At 40.6% G+C, this 22810-nt stretch overlaps 1 protein-coding gene and 1 long non-coding RNA gene across 2 annotated transcripts in view; one reads left to right on the top strand and one right to left on the bottom strand.

Moving 5' to 3' along the window:
- Positions 1-21542, top strand: part of LOC146309467 (uncharacterized) — a 54893-nt gene extending 33351 nt beyond the window's left edge. The window contains exon 3 of the long non-coding RNA XR_014772505.1: positions 21401-21542. This is a non-coding gene — a long non-coding RNA (uncharacterized LOC146309467). The remainder of the gene's footprint in view (positions 1-21400) is intronic.
- Positions 14607-22810, bottom strand: part of bahcc1a (BAH domain and coiled-coil containing 1a) — a 93233-nt gene continuing 85029 nt past the window's right edge. Inside the window, exons 24-29 of the mRNA XM_084745273.1 lie at positions 21468-21576; positions 20642-20758; positions 20377-20538; positions 18254-19491; positions 17854-18090; positions 14607-16799 (exon numbers count right to left, since the gene is read on the bottom strand). Of these exons, the coding sequence (XP_084601399.1) occupies positions 16590-16799; positions 17854-18090; positions 18254-19491; positions 20377-20538; positions 20642-20758; positions 21468-21576 (2073 nt within the window). The 3' untranslated portion in view covers positions 14607-16589. The remainder of the gene's footprint in view (positions 16800-17853; positions 18091-18253; positions 19492-20376; positions 20539-20641; positions 20759-21467; positions 21577-22810) is intronic.

The raw sequence follows: 22810 nt of genomic DNA, 5'->3' as shown, positions 1-22810 counted from the left end.
GCAAATGTTAAGACACTAAACTAAGATGGTGATCATGGTAAATATTTTACGTGTGTAGTGTCAGCATGTTAGCATTGTCATTGTTGTCATGCTAGCATGCTGATGTTTGCATTTAGCTCAAAGTACCGCTGTGCCTAAGTACAGCTTCAGAGAGCAGAGCTGTAGACTTCTTGTTTTGACAAAGCTGTAAGTCATCAGATGTTTAATCCATCTCATGACTGTTTTACCAGGCCAGTCCCTCATGTTTGCCCAGCTGTGATGTCAAACACACAGTTAAAGAAAGGATATTGGTGTCTTCAAGGTGCAAACAGAATTTATGCCCTTTGACCCTTGAGATGGATGTTGCATGGTCTGAATAGTGCTAGCTCCTGCATAAGCACTGCAATTGCTCTCTGCTGAAGTGCTAAGCCTACTGGGGCTGTTTGTGCTGGGTAAGCTTGTATTTCCTTGAGCATGCACCACCTGTCAGCAAGCAAGACAACTGTGTGGATGTGTGTTTGTGCGTGTGTTTATATGTTCGTGCATGGACCTTACAAGCGTGTCACAAGCCATGACTAGTGGCACAAGTCAAACCCATATGTTGTTTGTCTACTGTATAACAGTAAGAGGTTGGCACTCTCTTATTAAGGAGCTTTTAGACAGTGTAATCATATTCCAAAAGCGTTTGTGCTGGTGTGTGCTTATGTTAGTGCATGAGCGTACATGCAACTTTCCCAGGGGGCTACCTGATCCTATTACATTATCCAACGCACATCAAAGGGTTAAGAGCTGTCTGCCTCTATAGTCATTAAGCCCTCTCTTAGCCACAGTAAATCAACGCTGTGCCGGCAACAGCTGCTCTGATCACCTATTAAAACTTCCATAATGTGCCGTGTGTACAGAGTGGGGCCTGTAAGCTGACACTGGCCAATAGACCCCAGATAAAGGCCATCTTGAGCCTCTGATCTGGTTCCTATGGTCAGGATAGCGAGGGAAGTGGAGCTGAGTGGGGAGAGATGACAGAGGAGGCTTGCCTCAGGGCTTGAAACCATGCAGGATACAAAACAGTTATGCCCTGTACTGTAGCTGTATTTATATCTCAAGGCACCAGACTATAAGATCTTATCAAGCTTTTATCCCAGTTGGTTGAAGTCTTTAAAACTTAATATATTCAAAGCTGGAGATTTCCTGGGCAAATGCCTGGTAGCAGCTGTAAAAATACTTTATCTGATCTGATGAGAGCTTTACATTAGAACTGAGTAAAAGAATGCATCGTGCACATGTGAAATGGCTCTTAAAATACTAAAAATACTACTGCCTAGAAATTACAATGTAACTGTACCCCAAGTCTGAACCCACTGTACAATTCTAAAAATGCTAAGAAGTGGGTGCGGGGATGAAATAGGCGGGCGGAGTGGGGTGGAAAGGACTACCACTGTAGAGGACGTGGCCTTGTGGCTACGTAGGTTATGAGACACCGGACTAGAGAGACAGACTGAACATTACTTTGCAGCAATAACAGCTAGCATTTAGAGCTAACCAGCCATGGACAACTGCTGTCAGACTCTGTGTCTTTGGAGAAACACTGGAAATACAGAGAGTCCACTGGAGCTTTGAGAGTCACTAGAAGCTGGTCCTGTTTGAAAAAGTGTACCTGTGTTGTTGCTAGCCGAGCTAATGCTAGCAGCTCAGAGAGGAAAGGCTCTCTGGTGTGTGTGTGTGTCTTTAGAGGAGAGTCAGTACATAGCCGTAGCCCTGCTCTTGGAGTAGGGGTGTCACAATTCTCTAAATTCAAGACTCAATTACAAGCTTCCGATTCGATTCGATTTTTTGATTTAACCTTTTTTTTTTTGCACTGATGGCTCTGCCATCATTAAACTATTAAGTTTTGATTTGTTAAGATCAACAGATGACTGTTTTTATGCCCTGACATGATGGTATCAAGTGTGATATATCAGTCGGTAAACTATCCTGTGTCGTCCCTGAAGTGCAGTTTCTTCTTTCAGAAGTGCACTGAATGCCACAAGTAGCTGGAGTGAAGGAAAAGACTAATACTGAGAGAATCACCAATGCTGCCTTTTGATTTGATTCTTGAAATTGAAAGCTCATTTCAATGGATATTTGATTAATATAGAAATTTTGACACCCTTATGTTGTGATCTAATGGAGCCTCTACAACTGTCAAAAGTGGCAAAATTGAAAAATACTAAGTAGAGGGTGAGTTTGAATGATGAGTCTCAATCATTATACATTTGAAAATTTGTGCTATTTCACACACTGTGACTTGAGAGCAGGGGCTGGAGGAGGTGGACTGACCAACTTTAATTATAGGGCATTAATGTTCTTTTCTATATATACATTTCATTACATAAAGCAGCAGCAATGGTTGCCTCAATCTGATTTTTTACAGTGGGTTGGGCTTTGAACCATTTTTAACCCGTGAAATGCTGATTTTTATACATATATTCATAGGGATGCAGCAACATATCGAATCTTGGGATATTACAATACAAAAAAAAAAGTCAATATTATACCAGAATGTGGTGATATCTACTGTGATATTATATGGTAAAATATTAGGTATTTTTATTCTATCTATGAAAGGACTACTACTTAGTGTTGCATTGTCTTTTGCAACTGTACATAATTCATGGCAATTTTTTGCACATGGTTTGGTCATGGCTGCTTTATGAAAGAAGGAAAGCAGAAGCACTTTAAGTTGAAAGGAAAAACAATTTTGTACAAGAACACAGTGCTACACACAGATTTATAATTAAACATTTTCTTTGTATTTTTAATGTAATAAATACATTGTGGACTGTTTATCATGGTGTTATCGTAGCTTGAATTTTAGGATTTGTTGCATTCCTATTCATAAAAAAATGTCAGTATCAACATTAGCGTTTATGTGTGTCATCACAGTACAGTAATACAATTGTGTTTACAACTCAAAAACATGTTTATGTGTGCAGTACCTCCATAATTTAAACATTGCTCCAGCTTTCTGCAGTTTTCCACACCAGTTTGCTTTGCAGCAGAGGACTTGACCACAGACTTTCCCACTGATCTGGTCAGGGAAATTGTGTGGAAATCAATAGCAGGACTAGCTAGCTGGACTTCTGTCAGTCTGCACAGAAGCGCACACTCAGGAGGCCTGTCTCCATGGAGACACAAACAGGGCATGAGACTGCCCTCAGGTGAATTCTCTGTGTGGCTCCGCCGGCTGAATTGGTCCATTTAGGTTTCATTTTCTTTCTTGTCTACATCTTTCTCTTTCTCTTTTTCTTTCACTCTCTCCCCTACTGTTCAGCAGCAGGCCCAGAGCCCGACTTTTCTGTCTCTTTCTTTCTTTCATTCACTTTCTCTTTCTCTCCCACTGACAGGTGGCAGGGCTAAAATTCAAGAGAAGATATAAGGTGAAATTGGGTCTCTGTACATAACAACTGTCACAGGACATTCAGGGGCTGGATGCTGATTTGCCTCTGCCAAGGTTGCAGAGATGTTTGTCAGTTGATCTCATAGCGCAGCCCATGCATGCTGTGCTCTTCCCTCTCCTCTCCCTGACAGAATTTCTTTTCACCTTTTTTTGTCCTCACCTCTCTTTGACATTTTCTCTAATTTCTCCTCCTAACTCAACACATGCAGATTGTTTTTCAGCCTCTCACCTCTTTATTTAACAGCCTGCATATGGCTGTGCCTCTGTTTCGTGCATCACAAGGTACATTTATGGCTTTGAGTTTGTTTCGAATTTAGCACACCGACCCCAATGGATTTGTTTGAAGAAAATGAGAGATGTCTCCAAAATGTCTGATCAAAGCCTGGCTTAGTTGCCCAGGGACTTCAACTCATGTTGATAAGATGTCCAAGTGCCAGTCATGGAGCTTATGACTGCCTAGTATCTAAGCAGATTGTATATTTTTAAAGTGCTAGATATATTGGAGGAGGAGAGGAGAGGAGAGCCATCCAGTGAAGGACATGGATGTGTTTAAGGGCTCTGGCAACCGGTGCTGGGGGCCTGGCAGCTGGGCAGAATTCTTTTATATCCTGCTATGACTGGCACTTTTATACACACACACAGGCATGCATGCACGAGTTCATGCTCTGTCGCTCTCTCTCTGTATGTCTCTCACTCTTTAATACGCTCACTCACCACTCGTGCCATTATACACGCTGATATCCCTTTTCATCGTGGGTGAGGCCACTACAGAGCAAGGCCAGAAAGGAGAAAGAGGTTCTGTGTGTGTGTGTGTATGTGTGTGTGCACTGCAGCTTAAACTGCTGCATGCATGGGTCTTCGTCACCCTGAGATGTTTGCCATGAATGTGCAACAGTGCATCAGTTGTTTTTGGCCACCTGCATCCCTTGATAGGAGAAGTATTCCTCTCTCTGTTTCTAATATCTTCTCTTTTTTTTTTCTATCAGGCAGCGTTCATAAAAGAGCACAATAGTTCAGCTGTACCTATTAAAGGTCCATTATGTAAGATTTATGGGATTCTATTGGCAGATTATGGCAGTAATGGAATATAATTTTCATAAGTATGTTTTAATTGTTGTATGATCACCTGAAAATGAGAAACATTGTGTTTTTGTTGCCATAGAATGAGCCATTTATATCCACAAGGGTCATGGTTTCTCTTCCATGGATTTCACCGTGTCACACTGCCATGAACGAACAAATCAAACAGTGGCACTAGATACGTCCTTTTGTAATATCACTACAAGCACTTTCTATTCAGTTTAACTAACTTACCTTTTATGTCATTGTTAAACCTTTACTAAGTTTTACACATACTTTATTATGCATTTATTAGCAGTTAACTATGTATTTTGTGGGTACTAGTGGGGAAAAAATGTTTATTAAGGTTAATAATAATAATAATAATAATAATATGTCTGTTTATAGACCATGTCACAATAGACTATACAATATACTCGATATACGCTAAAATAATAGACTTCTCAAATAGTGTAATCATGTGATGATCTTCTAGAATATGATGCATTAAATTACAGTATTACAGTATATATAATAATTAAAATTAGCTTAACCTTAAAAATATCTACTGAAGAAAAATGCACATACAGATTAATGCAGCAGTAATATTAATCCAAAAACATAAAATATAATAATAAAACATTGACAGAGACTATTTTAAGGCATGATGACTGCTTTAAATCAGTTTAGCTGTTAAGTGTATGCAATCTGCAAGCTTGAAGCTTGATGCTGCTGAATCCTACACACTGGTCCTTTAATCACATGTACTATGAGTTCATTTTCCAGTCTGTTAAAGAAAAAAAAACAGTGTGCTTTACTGGTGTCCTGGTGACTTTCCTGCACAAATATCCACATTAGTGTAAATTCAAACTAATTTGTTGCACCATATAAATGCAATTAGCTAAAAGGGAGTAGAACAGATGCAGGGAGGCGGGGGCGAAGCAATTATTTTAGCAATATTTTGTCTGTATCACCTGATAAAAAAAACGCAAATTAGACCAAAAAAGGTCCATGTAGTGAGAGGGATGCGTTAACCCTTTAATCAGTGATGTACTGTTTGTGGTTTTGTGATGTTTACTGTAACCATTTTGTCATTCATATCACTCAGATCAAAATTACTGTACATTCACAGGAGGAGGTTGTACCAGGTCTGAAAATGTGGAACTGGTTGTAATGCTGACATTGTTGACATTGTTATTTGAGGAAGCACCATTTGTCATGCTATATGAAACACCTCCAGTCATTCATACATAAACACAACGTGAAAGGGGGAGACGTGCACGCACACTGATGCCAGTTCACATATTAGCACTTGTATAGACACGAAGGAAGATATACTGTAGAACCAGACAGGCCGATATTCCACTGGCCCCAAGCAGCAGCTATTGTACTGTGATAAATGGAGTGTCTCCTGTCCCTGTAGCCACAGGCCCCTGCAGCGGTCCACTGGGAGCCTGGGGATGCTTGGTGGCCTTTCTCCCTGGTTTCCTGTCTCCTGACTCAGCACCAGCTGTGCACACCAGCAGGAAAAAGAACATGCAAAGGGTAAAAATAATTCACTGGAGATTCATGGTATGGTGTGACCCTAAGGCAGTCAGTTAGACAATAGTCTTTCCTTTACCTGACAGCGAGTCTGGCAAAGGAAGGATCATCACGCTCTGTGGGATAATGGCCCTTATGGATGATGTCATGTAGGAGTAGGATATATAGGGTACTTACAGAATATGTGCCAAAATGATGAAAAGGCAGTGTGTTTTGTAATGACTCACTATAAAAACCCTGTTTAATTGTAAAGATGTTTGTGGCAGTTTATTCTAGATCATCTGGATATGATTGCTGCTTGTTTAAATCACCACAAAACGGCATCCCATACGGAGACACTTAATCAAAAGCTGAACTTGGCAAATTTGTCTTGCGGTTTGAAGACAATCTCTGACAGTTGCCCTGGCTGACTCCATGCCCAGAAGCCACTCTGGCATTGAAGGAGACTGAGCTTTATGGCAACAATGGCAGGCGTGCCAGCGGAGCCAGGCAGTCATTATGGTAGCGACCATGGTGGGCTGTCAGAGAGAGCCGTGTGGCAGCACTGTGCGGTTGAAGCGCCTGCTCTCTCCATAATGGAACAGCTGTTTGGAGCGCGGTGCGCCAGGGCGCTGGAGCACAGAGTAAATAGAGGAGAAGAGCAATGTAAACAGAGATGGGATGGCGGGAGCTGCTTCCCTGCTACCGTGAAAGGGGGTAAACACCCCAGAGAACTAGACGGAGGGTTTGTCGACACAGGAATGCTCAAACACCACTACACAGAGAGGTGTGGAAAGAAAGGGGGTGGTATTGTGAAAGAATGAAGCAGCCTCAGGTTTCCATACAATACCACCTGACCTCAGTTTCTCACATTTGAAATCTCAATAGTAAGTTACAGTTTAATTATCAGCCAAATGCCCTAATTTAATTTGATTTTGGGTGCAACAGATTAATTGAGCTCAGAGCTGATCCCCCTTCTGAGAGGGCCAAAGGTCTTGCTTTATTATTTATGAGATACAGAGCGTTTCCAGCTGTCCTGCACTTACAAATGGAGCTGTACTGACCCCTTTCATGACAGGCTATAACTTCTCCAGCTTCGGTTGGGTCAGTTCAGTGCCATGGACACAGTAACTAGACACTATTTTTATTATCAATTAATCTGCTTATTATTTTCACAAATAACTAATTAATTTTTAAGTCCTTAAAATGGGTAAAATTGTGAAATCGCTCATCACAGTCTCTCAGATCCCAAAGTGATGTTTTCAAATTGCTTCTTTTGTCCAGAACCCAAAGATTCTTCATTTGCTATCATGAATGCCAAAGAAAACCAGCAAAACCTCTAGATTTCGGAGGCTGGAACCTTCAAATGTTTACTTAAAAAACGTTTGATCATGCCCCCCAAGGATGATCAAGTTGGTGTTTTATTGCTGAAAGTCAGGGTGATATTTCTGAAACTTGGTGGGAGCTCAGGGCTCGGGTGTTTGAAGTGCCAGCGCCTTGTGTTTCTCAGTTAACGGTGCTGAAGCCATCACCCATAGTAGTTGTTCCATGTGATAGCTGTATAGCTGCTTGGATAAGCATAATATTGTGGTACAAAAGCACAAGAAAATTGTGTATCCAGTCATAATTCATTTGCATGCACACTTTGACTCTTACAAGCAAACTAAACTAACTAACTGACTCTAATGTAGTCAGTCTAACTATGGCCCTCATTTCCTGTCATGCTTTCTAACTGAGTAGTTTGTCACTTTTTGTTAGTGTTTGTGTGTGTTCATAACATCATACACTTGGTGCTGATTTGTAGTTTGAACCATTAGTGAGGTGGCTATTAGATTTCTTGAGGCTAACTCAAGGAGCTTGGGGGAGCTGACATCACTGTGCTGCTTGACGCAGTATTTTATGTTATTCTTTACAACCATCTCCAGGTTGAGAAACACTACTCTAGAAGACATCCAGACCAAACCCAGATTCATGTGGGTCTTGTGGTAGATTTTGGACCCACAAGTGACAACCAGTCTCTGACTGTGCAGACGGGCTCAGCTGACTGCCACTGACCTCCCCTCATCTTTGTTCTTTTTTCCACTGCTAGGTCACATGCGCAAAATTCAGGCTGGGAAAGATTTGAGCTTGGATTCAGACCCATCTACAAACTGCATTCATTCCCTGATTATTCTGTGGTTGCTGCCAAGCTGGATAAATATATTATGAGTGAGCAGTTTAGCACAGAGATAGTTTGAGACCATGTGGCTATTAAATCCCCCTTTTCTCTAAATCTTAACTCTCATGAGGAAATTAACCCCCTCCTTGAAGAGTATTCTCAAATGAACATGCTGATTTCTCCTTTCTTTTTATTTTCTTTGTTCATTCATATGTGGACACACCATTGTTGTATCACACAACAGAAGGGAAGACATGGAAACGTGCTGTAAGGATGATTTTTGGATAAAAGAGGATGTGACACGATCTTAACCCACAAACAAAAAGAGGAAAAACCTTGCTAATGAGTCATGCATTTGTTAATTTTTCAGCGCCATGTAAACAGGGTGGCGATATTACATCAGAGTTTGTGTGCAACATATGTAGCGAGGAGCAACAGTAATCCCATGTAATACTGTGAAAAGCTCTTTTAGCATAGCTGATACAGAATCTTTACAAGCCACTAATAATGAGCAACAGAGAACTGGATTAGGGGTGGCATGGCTGGATCTGGGCCATGGCAAGCAACACACAGCGCAGTTAGTGACTTGACTGTGTGTTGGCATATGTGTCAGTGCAACACCGGAGTATGCATTAGTCCAGCGTATCCCTGTGAGGAAGTGTAGGTATTTGCAAACAGCAGGTGGTTCAGCATTTAGTTCACCTCTGAAAGCCTTCCATAATGCACGCTGTAAACATGCATACACTTTCAGCTTGCAGAGGTCATTTAAAGACTCAGTGCTGAATCCATCACTAAACAAAATTATGTTGTCAACCATCAGATCCATTGCCTTGCCTGTTATTTTCCTTTTTTGTATTTACACTTTTATATACACTACAACAGACCTTACAATCTAAAATAAACTTGGGTCCCCTCATGTATGTCCCCTGGAACAGACTTGTCATGATACCAGAATTTTACCTTCCGATATCACAGCAAAAAGAAATTGAAGTCCTAGACACAAAAAAATTTATAATAATTATATTGTTTTTTGGATTAACAACCTGCATACAGTGCTGATACAGAAATGGATTATATTAGGATTAAGCTTTAACCTCTAGCCTTCCCAAATGAGTCCCTTTTATTTATTGTCTTGTATGTATTTATAAATAAATAAATGGGTACATAGATAAGTAATTAGATTCATATGTTTGATATCATAATTTTGAATAAATGAATCTGAAGACTTTTCACGTGCCACAGAGCCCTGTCTGAGAAACGCTGCACTACACTACCACTTTTACCTCATCTGCAAGCATCACTTTTCAGTATTTGTATGGTATACTTGTATTGTATAATATGTGAATACAAATGTAGACATCAAAGATTCTTTATGTTTTTCACAGACAGAGGCTGCGTTGTTGCTCAACTCCACAGAGGAGTTGTTTGAAAGCCTCCGTGTTACTTCTTTACACAGTATGGTTGAGGTTATTCTACAGTTGCTGTAACTGCTCTATAATTGATATGCTCCAAAACGAATGATCAGGGCTTCAGTGCCCTTTAAGAGGAAGCAGTCAGCGTCTGAGTGATCTGTTTGTCCTGCTCTCTTCTCCCAGCACCTTGTTAAGACCCAGGACCTCACCTCAACCCCACTGCTGCACACACATACACACACACACACAGACCGGGCTGTCTGTCCCCTGTTCAACCCCCTCACAGTCAGAGGCCAGACAGGGTCACGCAGAGGGCGAGACATTTATGAGGTGTAGATATTTGTGCAGGAAAGCATTCCTCCTGTTGACACTGAGCAACACAGTCTGGATGCTGAGCGAGCTGAAGCAGACAGGCACGGAAAAGTACGGCTGGCAGACCAGTCTGTCAAGTGAGAGGGATCTGAATCCAGATTATAGATTTTAAAATCTGCTTCAAATGAGGAAAGCGATAGACACCTTAGTGACCTTATCTTTCCCTGGATACAGCATGTTTAATTGGCCTAATGTAGAAAGCAGACTTTGTTAAAAACATACTACCAAAATCAATATCAATCATATCATGATTGTGTCTAAGACAATCCAACTCAGAATATTGTCACAGTCACATCAGATTTGGCTGTTCAATGTGTATATATGACTATTTTTTCCTTTTTTCTTTTATTTTCATAAAGACTAGGGTGACCAGACATCCTGTTTTCCAGGGACAGTCCCTGTTTTTGGTGGCGTGTCCCTGGCTGGAGCTGTCTTAACAGTGTGTTAAAGAATACTGAATAGGAAGAAGCATGAAGGATAGAGGAGGAGGATGGATAAACATAGAAATACAGAGCCTGCCAATTTATTATTCCAGACATTTGTGAGATAATGTACAAAAATGAGGCAAGCAATGGTAATCTGTTATCCAGTATTTTATTTAATAGTGTAGCCTACTATTTATTATTAAAGATTGGAGAGGAGGAGCCTGTGGTACTTTATACTATGATTTTCTGACGTAGTTTACAAAGTCACTTAGTACCCAATTTTATCATTCGGCCTGTACCATAGTTCATTACAGTATTACAGTTACCATGGTCGAAATATATGAAACTGTAATTTCCCCCATTTTTCATTTCAGCAAGGCCTGTCTTCCTCTCTTGTCCATGAACGTGTTCATCCTAGAGTATTTTCAGGCCAAGTCAGTAATTTGAAAAATGTTTATTTTTTCTTTAAATTGCTCCACGTCAGCCATGAACCCTTGTAAGCCCCAATGTATCCCTAGCTCATTGTAACTCATAAACTCAAAAATGTCTATTAAATGTTTTAAAAAGCACCATAACAAAAGCCCAAGCTCCCTGGCGTTCAATATAGTGTTGCATGCAAAACTGTATGAAGTGGCAGTAGAAACCATGAGTTGAAAATATTCAACCTGAGTGAAAAGTTTGCATATATCGCTTTGTAGGGTGTGTGGCGAGGGCTGGGTGGAGCGGTGGGACACAGACGCCACTTGCCCATAGACAGCTGCTGTAATTTGGGGAGCTTTGGAGGAGAGAGCTGTGGGCAAAGCCAGAGCTTCTTGTGGCATAAACACCACAAGTCACATCGAATTCTATTGTGATCTGATGTACTTTAGGGGTCAGTCTTGCCCTTACCAATATGGCAGCAATGTTGACGTAACAGCAATAAAAGCGATCAATGCAGCGTCCATGTATAGTATGTGTATGTACAAGACATCTTGACGTAGTGGAATGATTTTGCCCTAGAGATGACATTAAGAGCCCTCATTCTGCAGCAACCTCTTGGGACCAAAATGTCCCCAGAAGTACTTTACACACTGACTGACAAACAAACAAACAAACAAACAAAAAAACTGATTAATGGAATCGAAGAATCTCTGACCAAGGGCTCTGATGATACAAATCTTCAACTTTCCGGGGTCAGCCCGACTCAGCACAGAGGAGTAATGAAGCGAAACCCTCCCAAAACATGATAATAACCTAAACAGCCCTACACACACCCACACCCTTAACCCCATCCTCAGCTCCAGTGGTGAGCACAGCCCCTCCTACCCCCATGCTGCTGATGTAGGAAGGGCCACAGCTCAGACACGGGGCACTGGCCATAGTCAACACCAAAGGTTGTGGTGGTAAACAGAGCTGTTTGTGTTCACTGGGCCGCTGCTGGAGATGACTGATGTGCCCATTAGCCCCTGTCTGGGCATTAGGGGGAGGAGGGGCAGCGCTCAGGCTCCATGCAGGACAAAAAGACCCCTGGGCCTGCAGAGAAAGGTCACTGACCTATATTGTGTCTCCTTCAGGCCTCGCCAGTGGTTGTTTCACTGATTCAGGTTACAGAGGTTGGCTTTGTCAGAGCTGATGAGCATGCATGCAAATGGACAGATGCTGTAGGTTATGGGTGGTGTGGTGGGACAGAGGAATACCTGCTGCTCCAGGCACTGAATTAAGAAGGACTCATATTACTGCTGGCATTTTGTCTGCTACTGTACACTTCAAATTCATAAAACTGCACTGTCTTGATTCAAGAATAGGAAAAAAGGTGTTTTCAGGCGGCAAGCTTATTATGTGTGTGTGTGATGTAGTGTGATTTTTGCTCCACTAGAGAGCGCCCTCCTTTACATCTATCTTCAATTAAAGAGATGTGAAAAAGGCTTACTATATAAATCCTTTTATTTTCATCACAATCATTCAATTTGAATAAAATCTTAAATTTCTTTTTATGGTATTTATTAATTTATTTAAAAAAAAAACTTTGTCTCATACAGCACATATTTATTTATAAAATTGCAACACAAATACAGAAAATGAACACTGACAAATCTTGAAAACATTAACACATGCTGACAGACTTGGGACAAAATTGTAATTTTAGTTAGCTTTTGGGCCTGTCTCCTGGTTTTCTACCACCTCACAGCTACACCAACAAAGAACCAATTCATTTTAAAAGAAAATAGACAAATGTAGTTTATCATGAATCATGAGAATTCACATCTATCTCTGAATCAGTCAACATCATATTTACAGAGCTTGGCAGCTAAACCCAGTAGGCTTTATTTGATGCTGTGACAGATCTGTCTCTATTTACTAAGGAACTCAAAGCTCACATAAACTTAGTTCAGCCAGAGACACTTACATCAAAGGATTTATCGCAACAAATAAAAGAATTTGGCAGAAAAAGGGCCCTGTGCTTGATGGTGCTTTACAAATGAATCCAAGTAAGTAGCCTCAAAATTCTAAGGGGAGCACATTAAAACTCCCGACGGGATATGAAGAACAGAGCCCAGCACAGACATATAAATGAGATATGTGATATACATAATGCACAACAAGGCAGGAGCTGCCATCACCGCGTCTAGTAATGCGAACCTAGAACAGGTGGAGGCTGGGAGATGATATGAGGAGGAGTCAGCTGTGTGATATTGGTAGAAATAAACAGAATAACCATCAAAGGCAACAGAAATGATCAAAACAATGAGTTCAACTGGTCATAAAAGCTTATTATGTTGTCGTCTCACCTTGAAAGTTTGTCAAAAGTACAGATATTTTAGTTTTCTAATTTTGCTTTTTCGATACCACATTAAAACGATACAATCTCCGTCAGTTATACTGAAAAAAGATAATTGTTAGACAAACTTAGAGGAGCAATATGTAAAAGATGTGCGTCTGAGAATAAGTACAGCAGCCCAGATATGGAGTTGGACCCATAGACAGTATATTAAATGATTGAATCCCTATTTAAGATACAATCTATGGTTGAAGTGCATTGTTTCTGCTGCGCCCCCTCCTCTCCAGTCATGAAAAAGCTCAGGCAAGCTGCAGAAACACTGCAGGGAGCGGAAGACATGTGCATGAGCATTGTAAATTCACAATAACAAGCGACGAGGAGTCCTACACTACAAGTTGATCAGCTGTTTATAACAGTCAGTTGTCTGTCAGTGTAAAGCTAAGTCGTCAGAGAAGCGTGTATTTCAGCATGCTTCCTTGATCTCTGATGATATATCGGTCAGTTTATGATTTATTACAGTAAATATATATTGCAGATTTTGCATTTAACTTGTTAACTGAATTAGAAAAAATGTGATTCATTTTCAAACAATTTTCTCTTTTATTCAGTTTACAACCACATTGGAAAAAACTACTGCACCACAACACAGATGAATTAAGTTCAAATCAAGTTAACAAGTCCCATTAACATATTTGTGTCACCCACTGAATTATTTTTTTATGTTGGTCCAGGAAGTCTCTTATTTCAGTGTAGCTACCGATAGTATTGAAAGTACCAAAGCTATAAAAGAAGACTTAAGTCTTTTTCCTGCCTAAAATTTGTCTTGCAGCATCACAAAACCAGACAGTATTCAGTGACTTTTTCATTGTGCACAGGCTGTGAAGTTAAAAAAGAAAACTTCCCTTTGACATTTGTTGAAACGGGCACATCAATGCATGTGTGCTTGGTTAGTCTAGTCTTAAAATATTGTGTTTTTGGTATCAGTTTTGTGTCTTTTTGCCCTATTTCAATGACAAAATTCAGTTTATTCTGTTCTTTCAAAGGCATTATTATAATCACAGTTATAAAACTTTACTCAATTTGTCTATTCCAGAATCTAGGGCTGCACGTAATGTTAAGCAAAGTTAATATTGGTTGTTTGGTCCATAAAATGTGTCTTTTCTGAAGTCAAGGCCCTACCAGATTCCAAGAGTTCTTACAGTAAGAAGTGGCTTCCTAAGTTTTACTTCAGCACATTCAAATCACACACATACAGACACACACACAGACACACTATAATTGATGAGTGTGGTAACATTTTTGCTGCTCTAAGGGTTTTGCTCTTTCTGTTTTAAGCAGAGTAAAATAATTATCACAGTTTGATAAAAACTGAGTTTTGTAAGTAGCAGTTAGTGCAAAAATGTTGGTTTTAACATAAATGTGTGAAATGGCAGGTGCAGAAAGATGACAGGGACACAGCCAGAATAACAGAATTAATTCACAGAGGTTTGTGGATGAGAAGAATCCAGTGTTGCTTTATTTCTTTTCACTAGATGGCCTCTACAAGACCAGTTTTATTTAAGAAATGCAAATGCGACATCACACCAAGAAAAACAATGTCACATTCTCATAAAGCGCTCTTGGCATGAACAAACAGCAACATTGACAATAAATAAAATGTTGGCGAACAAAATAAAACTTTGTGAACAAAGAATAATCAGGATTGCATATCAAACAAGACAAAATAGACAAAATGTACTTGGCACAAATTAAATAAACTTAAGTAATTTTCAGATTGAGTGAACCTACTCTATGTCCATTGCTTTGTGAATCTGATTGTCCTTCACAGTTAGCATTGAGTATGTGCGTGTACTGTACAAAATAGACACAGATGGCTGATGAAACTAAAATAGACTAATTCCAACAAATTGTCAGTACTCAACATCTTACTTTGTCAGTACCTTGACCTTCATAATCACACTCCCAGGTGGCCTTTTGCTGCATGTTTGCACTAAACAAAACTGCAGGTACATGTGCAAGAAACCATTGTCACAATGCAAAGCCAATATATATGCACATAGTGGAGGACAAATATTCTATAAATTACCAGTGATTTCTGATTTTAATTCAGTACAGGTGCTTGACATATGTTAAATTTAAATAAAGGAAATAAAGATATTAAAGACACTTTGGTATTTTGTAGGTCATAATGTGCTGAGTGATGCATTCATGAGTGCAATGCACATTTACACACATTATCATTAAAAGACCCAGTCTTGTTCTAAATTGATTTGTGTGGACATGATTATAGTGATGCCAGGACACTCATCACACACAAATATTGTGTCAAAAGGGTTTACTCATAATTATACTCATATACTTAAATCATTTTTGACCCGTGATTGCAGTCCAGCGGGATCTGCCTTGTGATGATGACCAACTGAGAGGTACATAAATAAAAAGATGTTTTTAAAATAGGATAACAAAAATGCGAAGTAACAGAACACTTTTACAAAAAGCCACTTGACCTATTTTTTAAACAGGATGACCCCTCTCTCTCAGAGACAGAGTCCTGTCCTGTTATAGACTAAATTCTTCTGCCTTTGTTTGTGCTCTGTCTGTCTCTGTCTGTCTCAGCAGGGCATATGCAGTGCAACACTAACATCTCCAATCTTGACTTCCCAAAGCAAAGGAAAAACAACGTAATGTATTCTACACCCATATAAAAATAAATCAATCGCAAACATGGAAAGATACATCTCATATATACAATAAACTCCTATATAAAATAGCTTTTATGTACATATAGACAACAGACAACAATACAATAATTGAACTGTACAATGTACACCTGAACAGTTAAGACAGGCGAGAGGTACTGAAGTGTATGGCTTGATTGGGAAAAAAATCAAAATATTTACAGACATCAACTTTACATCCTTTACATGTTTTTAACTTCCCTGGAATGAAGAGGCCTAGGGAGAGCCCCATGCCTCACTTTCTTTTCCATTCCCTTAGGTAAGGCTACCTTTAAAGAATTGGTCCACAGAGACTTTTCAGCCTCATGGTATTTTGCACAGTCAAATGTACTCTCAGCTCTCCTTTGGTGACATACGATAGGAGCTGTAAGCATGAGTCTTAAAACCAGTTATGAAGCTGTCAATCACATGGATCCATTAAAAAGAGATTACTTAGACGACTGAAACGCCATTTATTGAATCTGCCCAGGAAGACCCAGACATACTACTATTCTTCTTGTAAGGATCAGCCAGTATGGACATCTCCTTCCCTTCCACAAAGGTTTAAACGCCAATAGACTCCAGTGTGTAACCTCAGACAGCCCTGCTTTGGTGCTGACTTTTAGTCCATGGGTCCTTGAGGCATTCCCAAGGAGCACTTGTTGTCTTTCAAGGCTGGAGGGTCTTGTAGGCAAAGTCATGGACTTTTATCTTCCTCCAAATGAGTCCTTCAGTAGTGTCCTCATGGAGGTTCAGCACAGGATGGAAACCCCCTCAGCAGTGACCAACTGACCAGTGGTGGGGTCATACGTCCCAGCCAGGTAGTAGAGGTCTGGGGAGGTACTGTTCGGCTTCTGATTGCGAGTCAGACACTCGTACTCCTCCCTGCTCACCACCTGGCACTTATGAGAGATTGTCTGGACGTCATTCTCATCCTCATGACACGACTGGTACAGAGCATGCTAGAAAAGATAAGACAGGGTTAGTTGCATCATTATCTGTATGAACCACTGACAATAAAGATGGACGACGCATCGCCACTTCCTCACACTCTACATTTAGAACTAGAACTATGCAGTTTTATGCTTCCGCCAACCTGTCATGTTGCAGTTTACATCCATGTCTTTCCAAACTCATATACGTTGTGAAGAATAATAAGGATAGTAAATGTATTTTTTGTCAAAATGGAATTTATCACTATATTAACATAGAGGATTCCAGTGAATGATTTCCATTGAGAAACAAGTTGTCTTCACTTAGAGATTTTTTTAACAGGGGAGTACAGAGGACTGTTGTTGCACTTGGCATTAGCATGGTGTGGGGCTGTGACTAGTATCTGTTGTACTCCCACAGGCTGGGATAATATCGAACTATTATTGTCATGTTGAGGGACAGTCAAGAGAAATTGTGTGAATGGAAGCTAGTTAAATAACCTGAGTAGTAGCTTGGATGTTGGACATCATGTTGATTTTTGTGGATCTTCATACTGCAACTCAAGCTTAGCTAGCTTTGTTGTTACACGAAAGCCTCCTCTGCTGTGTGAGCCGCATCAGTATGTGTATCTGTTGCTGCTGTATGTAAATATACTGATAGACATGCCCTGTGGTACATTGACTATTGTGCTTATATTTAGCCAATATGCTTGGGTTTTCTGCCAAATAAATACTGTTGAGGTGTCAAATCGTAGCACTTGTCTAACTCATGAGAATGAATCACACAATGTTTACTAATTAACTGACAATATGGGGCAAGCTGCTCTTCCAAAAACACATGTAGGCCTATACCTCATTTTCATTCCTATTTGGAGCCAATTAACACATCTGTTTTTTAAAAATATTTTTCTTTCATAAGATATCATCGCTTACATTACCATCAGAGTGAAAAGAGATAGAATCATGTTTTGTGTCATGTATCCCTTATTATTTTATGATATAATACTGTCACTGTATGAATCAATGATGTCATGTGAAAAGGATAAACAGTCTCTACAAAAGTGTAACCTCTGTAAGGGCTCACCTTGCCATCTCGATGCCTCTTGCCCAGCTTGGTCTCTTCAGGGTGGTAGAACCACTTGACTTTGACCACCATGCTGGATGTCCAGGATTCCCAGAAGTTCTCAATCCGACCTACATATGGGAGGTTCGGGCGTCCAGCGGAGAGGAACACGGCACAATCTCCCACTCTCACCGTGTCTCTGCCTCGCACGATGGCCTTGTAGAAAAGCTTCCTGGCCTTTCCCTTTAGACCTCGCCGCTGTGAAAAACAAGACATTTTCTTTAATGATGATAATTTTTTTATTACCTGGCTTGACTTCTAGTGATTTAGCATTCTAACCTAACTGCACCGATCGTATGAAGGAAGTGAAGGACAAATCTTTGCTGCATTGATGCAGTAGAAACATTTTTACTGTTCTCACCTGTGTAGGGTTTCCTGACCACCTCCACATCTGTCGTCCTGCTAGGAATGCAGACATCTTGGGCCTTGGAATAAATGAGTTTTCATCTGGAAGCATCCTAGGTTTCTTCACGAAATCCTTAGATGATTTAGAGGTGGAACTTGTGCATTCTTTCCTCTTCAGTGACTTGCTGTTGGGGATCTGATCAGGGTGGCCTCCTTTGGCATTGGAAACAGCCACAGCTTTAGCTACAAAGGAGTGCTGGTGTGACCTTGAAGAGGTGGAGGGGTCAGAGGGTTGCAGGAGACCCCGGTGGGAAGACAGACAACTCTGAAGCATCAGTGTGGAACTGTCCTCATCCTCTGAGCTGTAGGAGGAATCGTTATCAGAAGAACACAGGCTGGAACTGGAGAGAGAGCCTGAAGAGGAGGAGCTTGAAGAACCAGAAGAGGAGGAGGAGACGGAGAGACGAGACAGGAAGCGGCCAGCTGTCCTTAGTCCTCCTGAGGCTGCAGCCAGTGCAGTCCTCCTCCTCTCTTCCTCTTCATCGTCCAGATCAGAGTAAGAGTTGTGACACTCTCTGTGGTAGCTGAAGCCCAAGTCACCATATTCACCCAGACGCAGAGAATGGGAGGGCTTTCTTTGAGGTGTGGTTCCTTTCACGAGAAGTTCTACCCTGGATGCACCGCCCTTTTTGTTGTCTTTAACCAAAAGGACTGGGTGAGAATAAGCCTCTATCCTTGGCATACCACTGACACTGGAAGATCCACCTCGCAACAGCAGAGCCTTGCTGTTCTTTGTCTTTGGGGAGGTTACTCCCTCGTGATCTAACTTGACCAAGAACTCTTGTCCAGACTTCCTGCCCCTTGGCATAACAAGCTCATCTTGCCTGCGCCTCTGGCCATACAGGCCACTTCTGGGGCCCATAGATAAACCTGGGCTTGGCCCTGTAGACTGAGTACAGAAAGAAGAGTAGCCATTTGCAATGCTGCTGAAAGAGTCCACCTCAAAGGAGCTACTGCTGAAAAGACCTTTGGCTGGGGTGGATGCCAGTGGCTGGGTCTGAGGCAAGGGGAACAGGTCCTCATCCTTTCCTCTCAAGGCCTTCCTGGGTGCCCCATTGAGCTGAAACAGGTTGTCAGATGTCCTCTTTCTGGTGTTTGCCAATGAAGGCCAGCCCAGGAAAGGTGAAGGACATTTATTGGCATTCTCAGCTTGCTGCTGCTGCTTTTGTTTTTTCCCAGAACCCTTTGGTCTCCCTAGAATGAAAAAAAGTCTTGTTTTAACAAGAAATTGCTTATAATGAAACAAAGCTGTGTCTAATTTGTACATACTGTACACTGACCAGTTTATTTGGTACAGCTGTCAACCCAATAGCCCTACAGTAAGTCTCGTTGTAAAGCTTCTGCTGCCCAACATGAACAATAAAGTGTGAATAAAGAGTGTGAATAAAAACAAAACATTGTAAACTTTAGACAAGATCTTTTGCAAGGCTATTGTGTTGGATTGGATAGTTGAGCAATATACAAAACCACATAAATGTGTTTTGAACTCAAGTCAAGAGCCCATGGTTTGGAAGTATCACTAAATGTCAGGTTAAGTTAGTCGTTCCCAAACTGGAGGTTTTGGAGGTACTGCAGGGGGGATGTGGATGACCGCGGGAGAAATATAGAGCGAAACAAAGTTAAATGAATATGATTTGTTGGGGAAATAAACAAACAACAGTTTGTTGGTGCTTCATATTAGCCTTTCTTTCACTAAAATTCTACTCCATTTCTTTTTTATCAGTTGCTTCTGCAATTATTGTTAATAATTGATTTAAAAAATATGGGGTGTGGGTGTGTGTAAACTTTTTTCAGTTTCTGTAGGTGGGCCTGCCAGAAAAAGTTTGGTACCACTGGGTTAAGTCAAGGGATTTTTGTATAAAATTACACAAGACATTTGGAATATTTTCATGAAATAGCGCAGCTTTACGTAACATTTCTTATATATTTCATTCAGTGTAAGCATTATGGTGTTAATGATTTGTTGGAGCAATCAAATCAATAATTTTGTGATACTGTTACACAGGTAAAAAAAATTTTATCATCACAGCTTCTAGGTAACTTACGGTGGAAATAAGAGTTTTGAAGATTAATTCTCACCTGGCCTTCTTTTGTGAACAGTTAGAGTTTGGCTGTTGATGACAGTATTGATCATGTTGAGTCTGTCAGATGGTCTGTCGCTGATGGGTGCCTGCTCCAGACTAGAACTTTTCTTGGCTGTTGTTCCGCTGGGTACAAGCAGGGCAGGAGATGACTCCGCACCTAAAGGACAAAGGGCAGAAGAATATTAGTATTTACTTACAGGTAGAAAATGCACTGCAACATGAAAGAGAAAATTCACAATTACACAAAGAGAGACACCCACAGTGAATCTGGTATCCCGGAGGCAGGAGGCGGATGTTTGGGAGAGAAATCTTTCCTCGGTCTCCATCATCAAACTCTACCATCACTCCTCCTTGCTTCCCTTCATCAGATGAACCACCTGCATATGACAAAAATATATTTCCTCAGGTGATGTTGAAGATAGAGCTGTAATGATTAGTCAGTTCATCAGTTGCAAGAAAGCAATTGGCAGCTATTTTAATAATCAATTAGTTGATTAAAAGATATTTCAAGCAAAAATGTCAAACATTTAGTTGTTCCGGCTTCTTAAAAGTGGAGATTTAATGCTTTTCTTTGTTATTTATGTCTTTTGGTTTTGGACTGTTGGTGGGACAGAATAATCAATTTGACCATGTCACTTTGGTTTCTAGGATAAATTATGATGAGCAATTTTTTGACATTTTATAAACTAATCTGTCAGTTACATTCAGGATTAATCTTTAAATGATAATGAAAGTAATTATTAGTTGCAGCTAGTGATGAAACAGTGACCAAAAAGACCATGGCTATCATAATAATCTAGTATTGTTTAAATGTGCAGAAAATGTTTAAAAAGTACTGATTCTTACACTGAAATTCACAAGTTTTTATTTAAAATCCTCTCAGCAATTTGAAATGGCATCATGTCCTTGGCCATGTCAGTGTTTTCATTGATGCAAAACAATAATAATTAGAATTTTGAGCAGTAATACTGGAATTTTATCACAATTTATTGTGAAACTGGTTATTGTTTTATTCTTAGGTGGAGCCCTGGTTGAAGATCCAGAGGATACACAGGAAAACAGAGATAGAAGAAGCTGATCCCTCACCTCTGCGAACATATCCGGGGTATAAGCAGCGTGAACGTTCGCTCCAGTAAGCGCACACCCTGGTTCCTTCACTGAGCATAGACTCTGACTCTGGACGTATATCCAGGACCTGTGGGCCAGACCAAAACATAATTAAGATTCATTACAGGCTGCACACACGCAGACATACATGTATACACACACTCACTCACACACACACACACACACACACACACACACACATACATACAAACAGTGTGAGAGCCATGGAGCATTGTGCATGGGCAGCCACTGTGCCACGTTTCCAAGCGGCACTTATCTCATGCCAATGTGCCAGTCAGGGTTGAAAAGAACGGAAGCCATGATGCAGTAAATCCTGACTTGCTGAGTAATACTAAAGAGGGCCTGAATAGAGGGCTTGTGATTGCAGGTTGCCAGATCCTCCCTCCAACAATGCAGGCAGCCCCAGCATCCGCCACTCACTGGGGGCTCTTTCAGGTTGCTTTCATTTACTGTTGCCATGGCGAGGGACCCTTTGACTGATGAGGTGTGGATGTGGGTGTGTGTGTGTGTGTGTGTGTGTGTGTGTGTGTGTGTGTGTGTGTGTGTGTGTGTGTGTGTGAGTGAGTGCGCGCACGGGAAGGGAGAAGGAGCATGGTGAAAATCGGGGTATTGGTGTCAGAGTCAAATAAATGGCTTTTGGACTAATTTAAAGACAAGAAAGTGGAAGTATGGCATAATTAGTACCAGCTGCTACCCGATCAGTATTTAGATAAGACTAAAGTTGCCAGAAGTGCTGGTGTGGAACAGCCGGGAGAGTTAGAAAATGGTGCTGTGAGAAGGCTTTGTAGGAAAACTAACATTGATCATTATGTATCTTCCACTGCAAAACAACAAGCACCTGATGGTCTTGTGGACGGCTGAATGCTATTGTAACTCTTAGCCAATTACTTTGAGCTATAGCTGGACAAAACCAACAAAAGAACTAATACTTGACAAAAAAAAAGTTAATTTAAAGAAGTGCAACTGTCTACTGTAGGTAATAAACTCACTATCGAGAACTACTCAATACACCCCACTTAAAAAAATCTGAAGCCAGCTAAGATTAAAAAAAAAAAATCAAATAGCTCACTTCCATACATGCTGCACATAATATAACCAACAGGAAATTATATTACTGTATGTCTAGTCTAAAATCTGTTTATAGTTTTATACATCACAGCCTCATCATTCATAACATTAGATGAAATATGATCATTTTAAATGAGATGAGGCACAGCTATTGTGCCCTCTTGGCAGCGTCTCCTTTCCCCTATTAGAATGACGGCAAAAGCCATTAATCCAAGGTACAATCATGCCAGTTC

The sequence above is a fragment of the Lutjanus erythropterus genome, chromosome 19 (genome assembly GCF_056507025.1).
Source record: "Lutjanus erythropterus isolate fLutEry1 chromosome 19, fLutEry1.hap2, whole genome shotgun sequence".
NCBI classification, from domain to species: Eukaryota; Metazoa; Chordata; class Actinopteri; order Lutjaniformes; family Lutjanidae; genus Lutjanus; species Lutjanus erythropterus.
The sequence above is the reverse complement of the archived record's forward strand: the minus strand, read 5'-3'. Positions and strand labels throughout refer to the sequence as shown.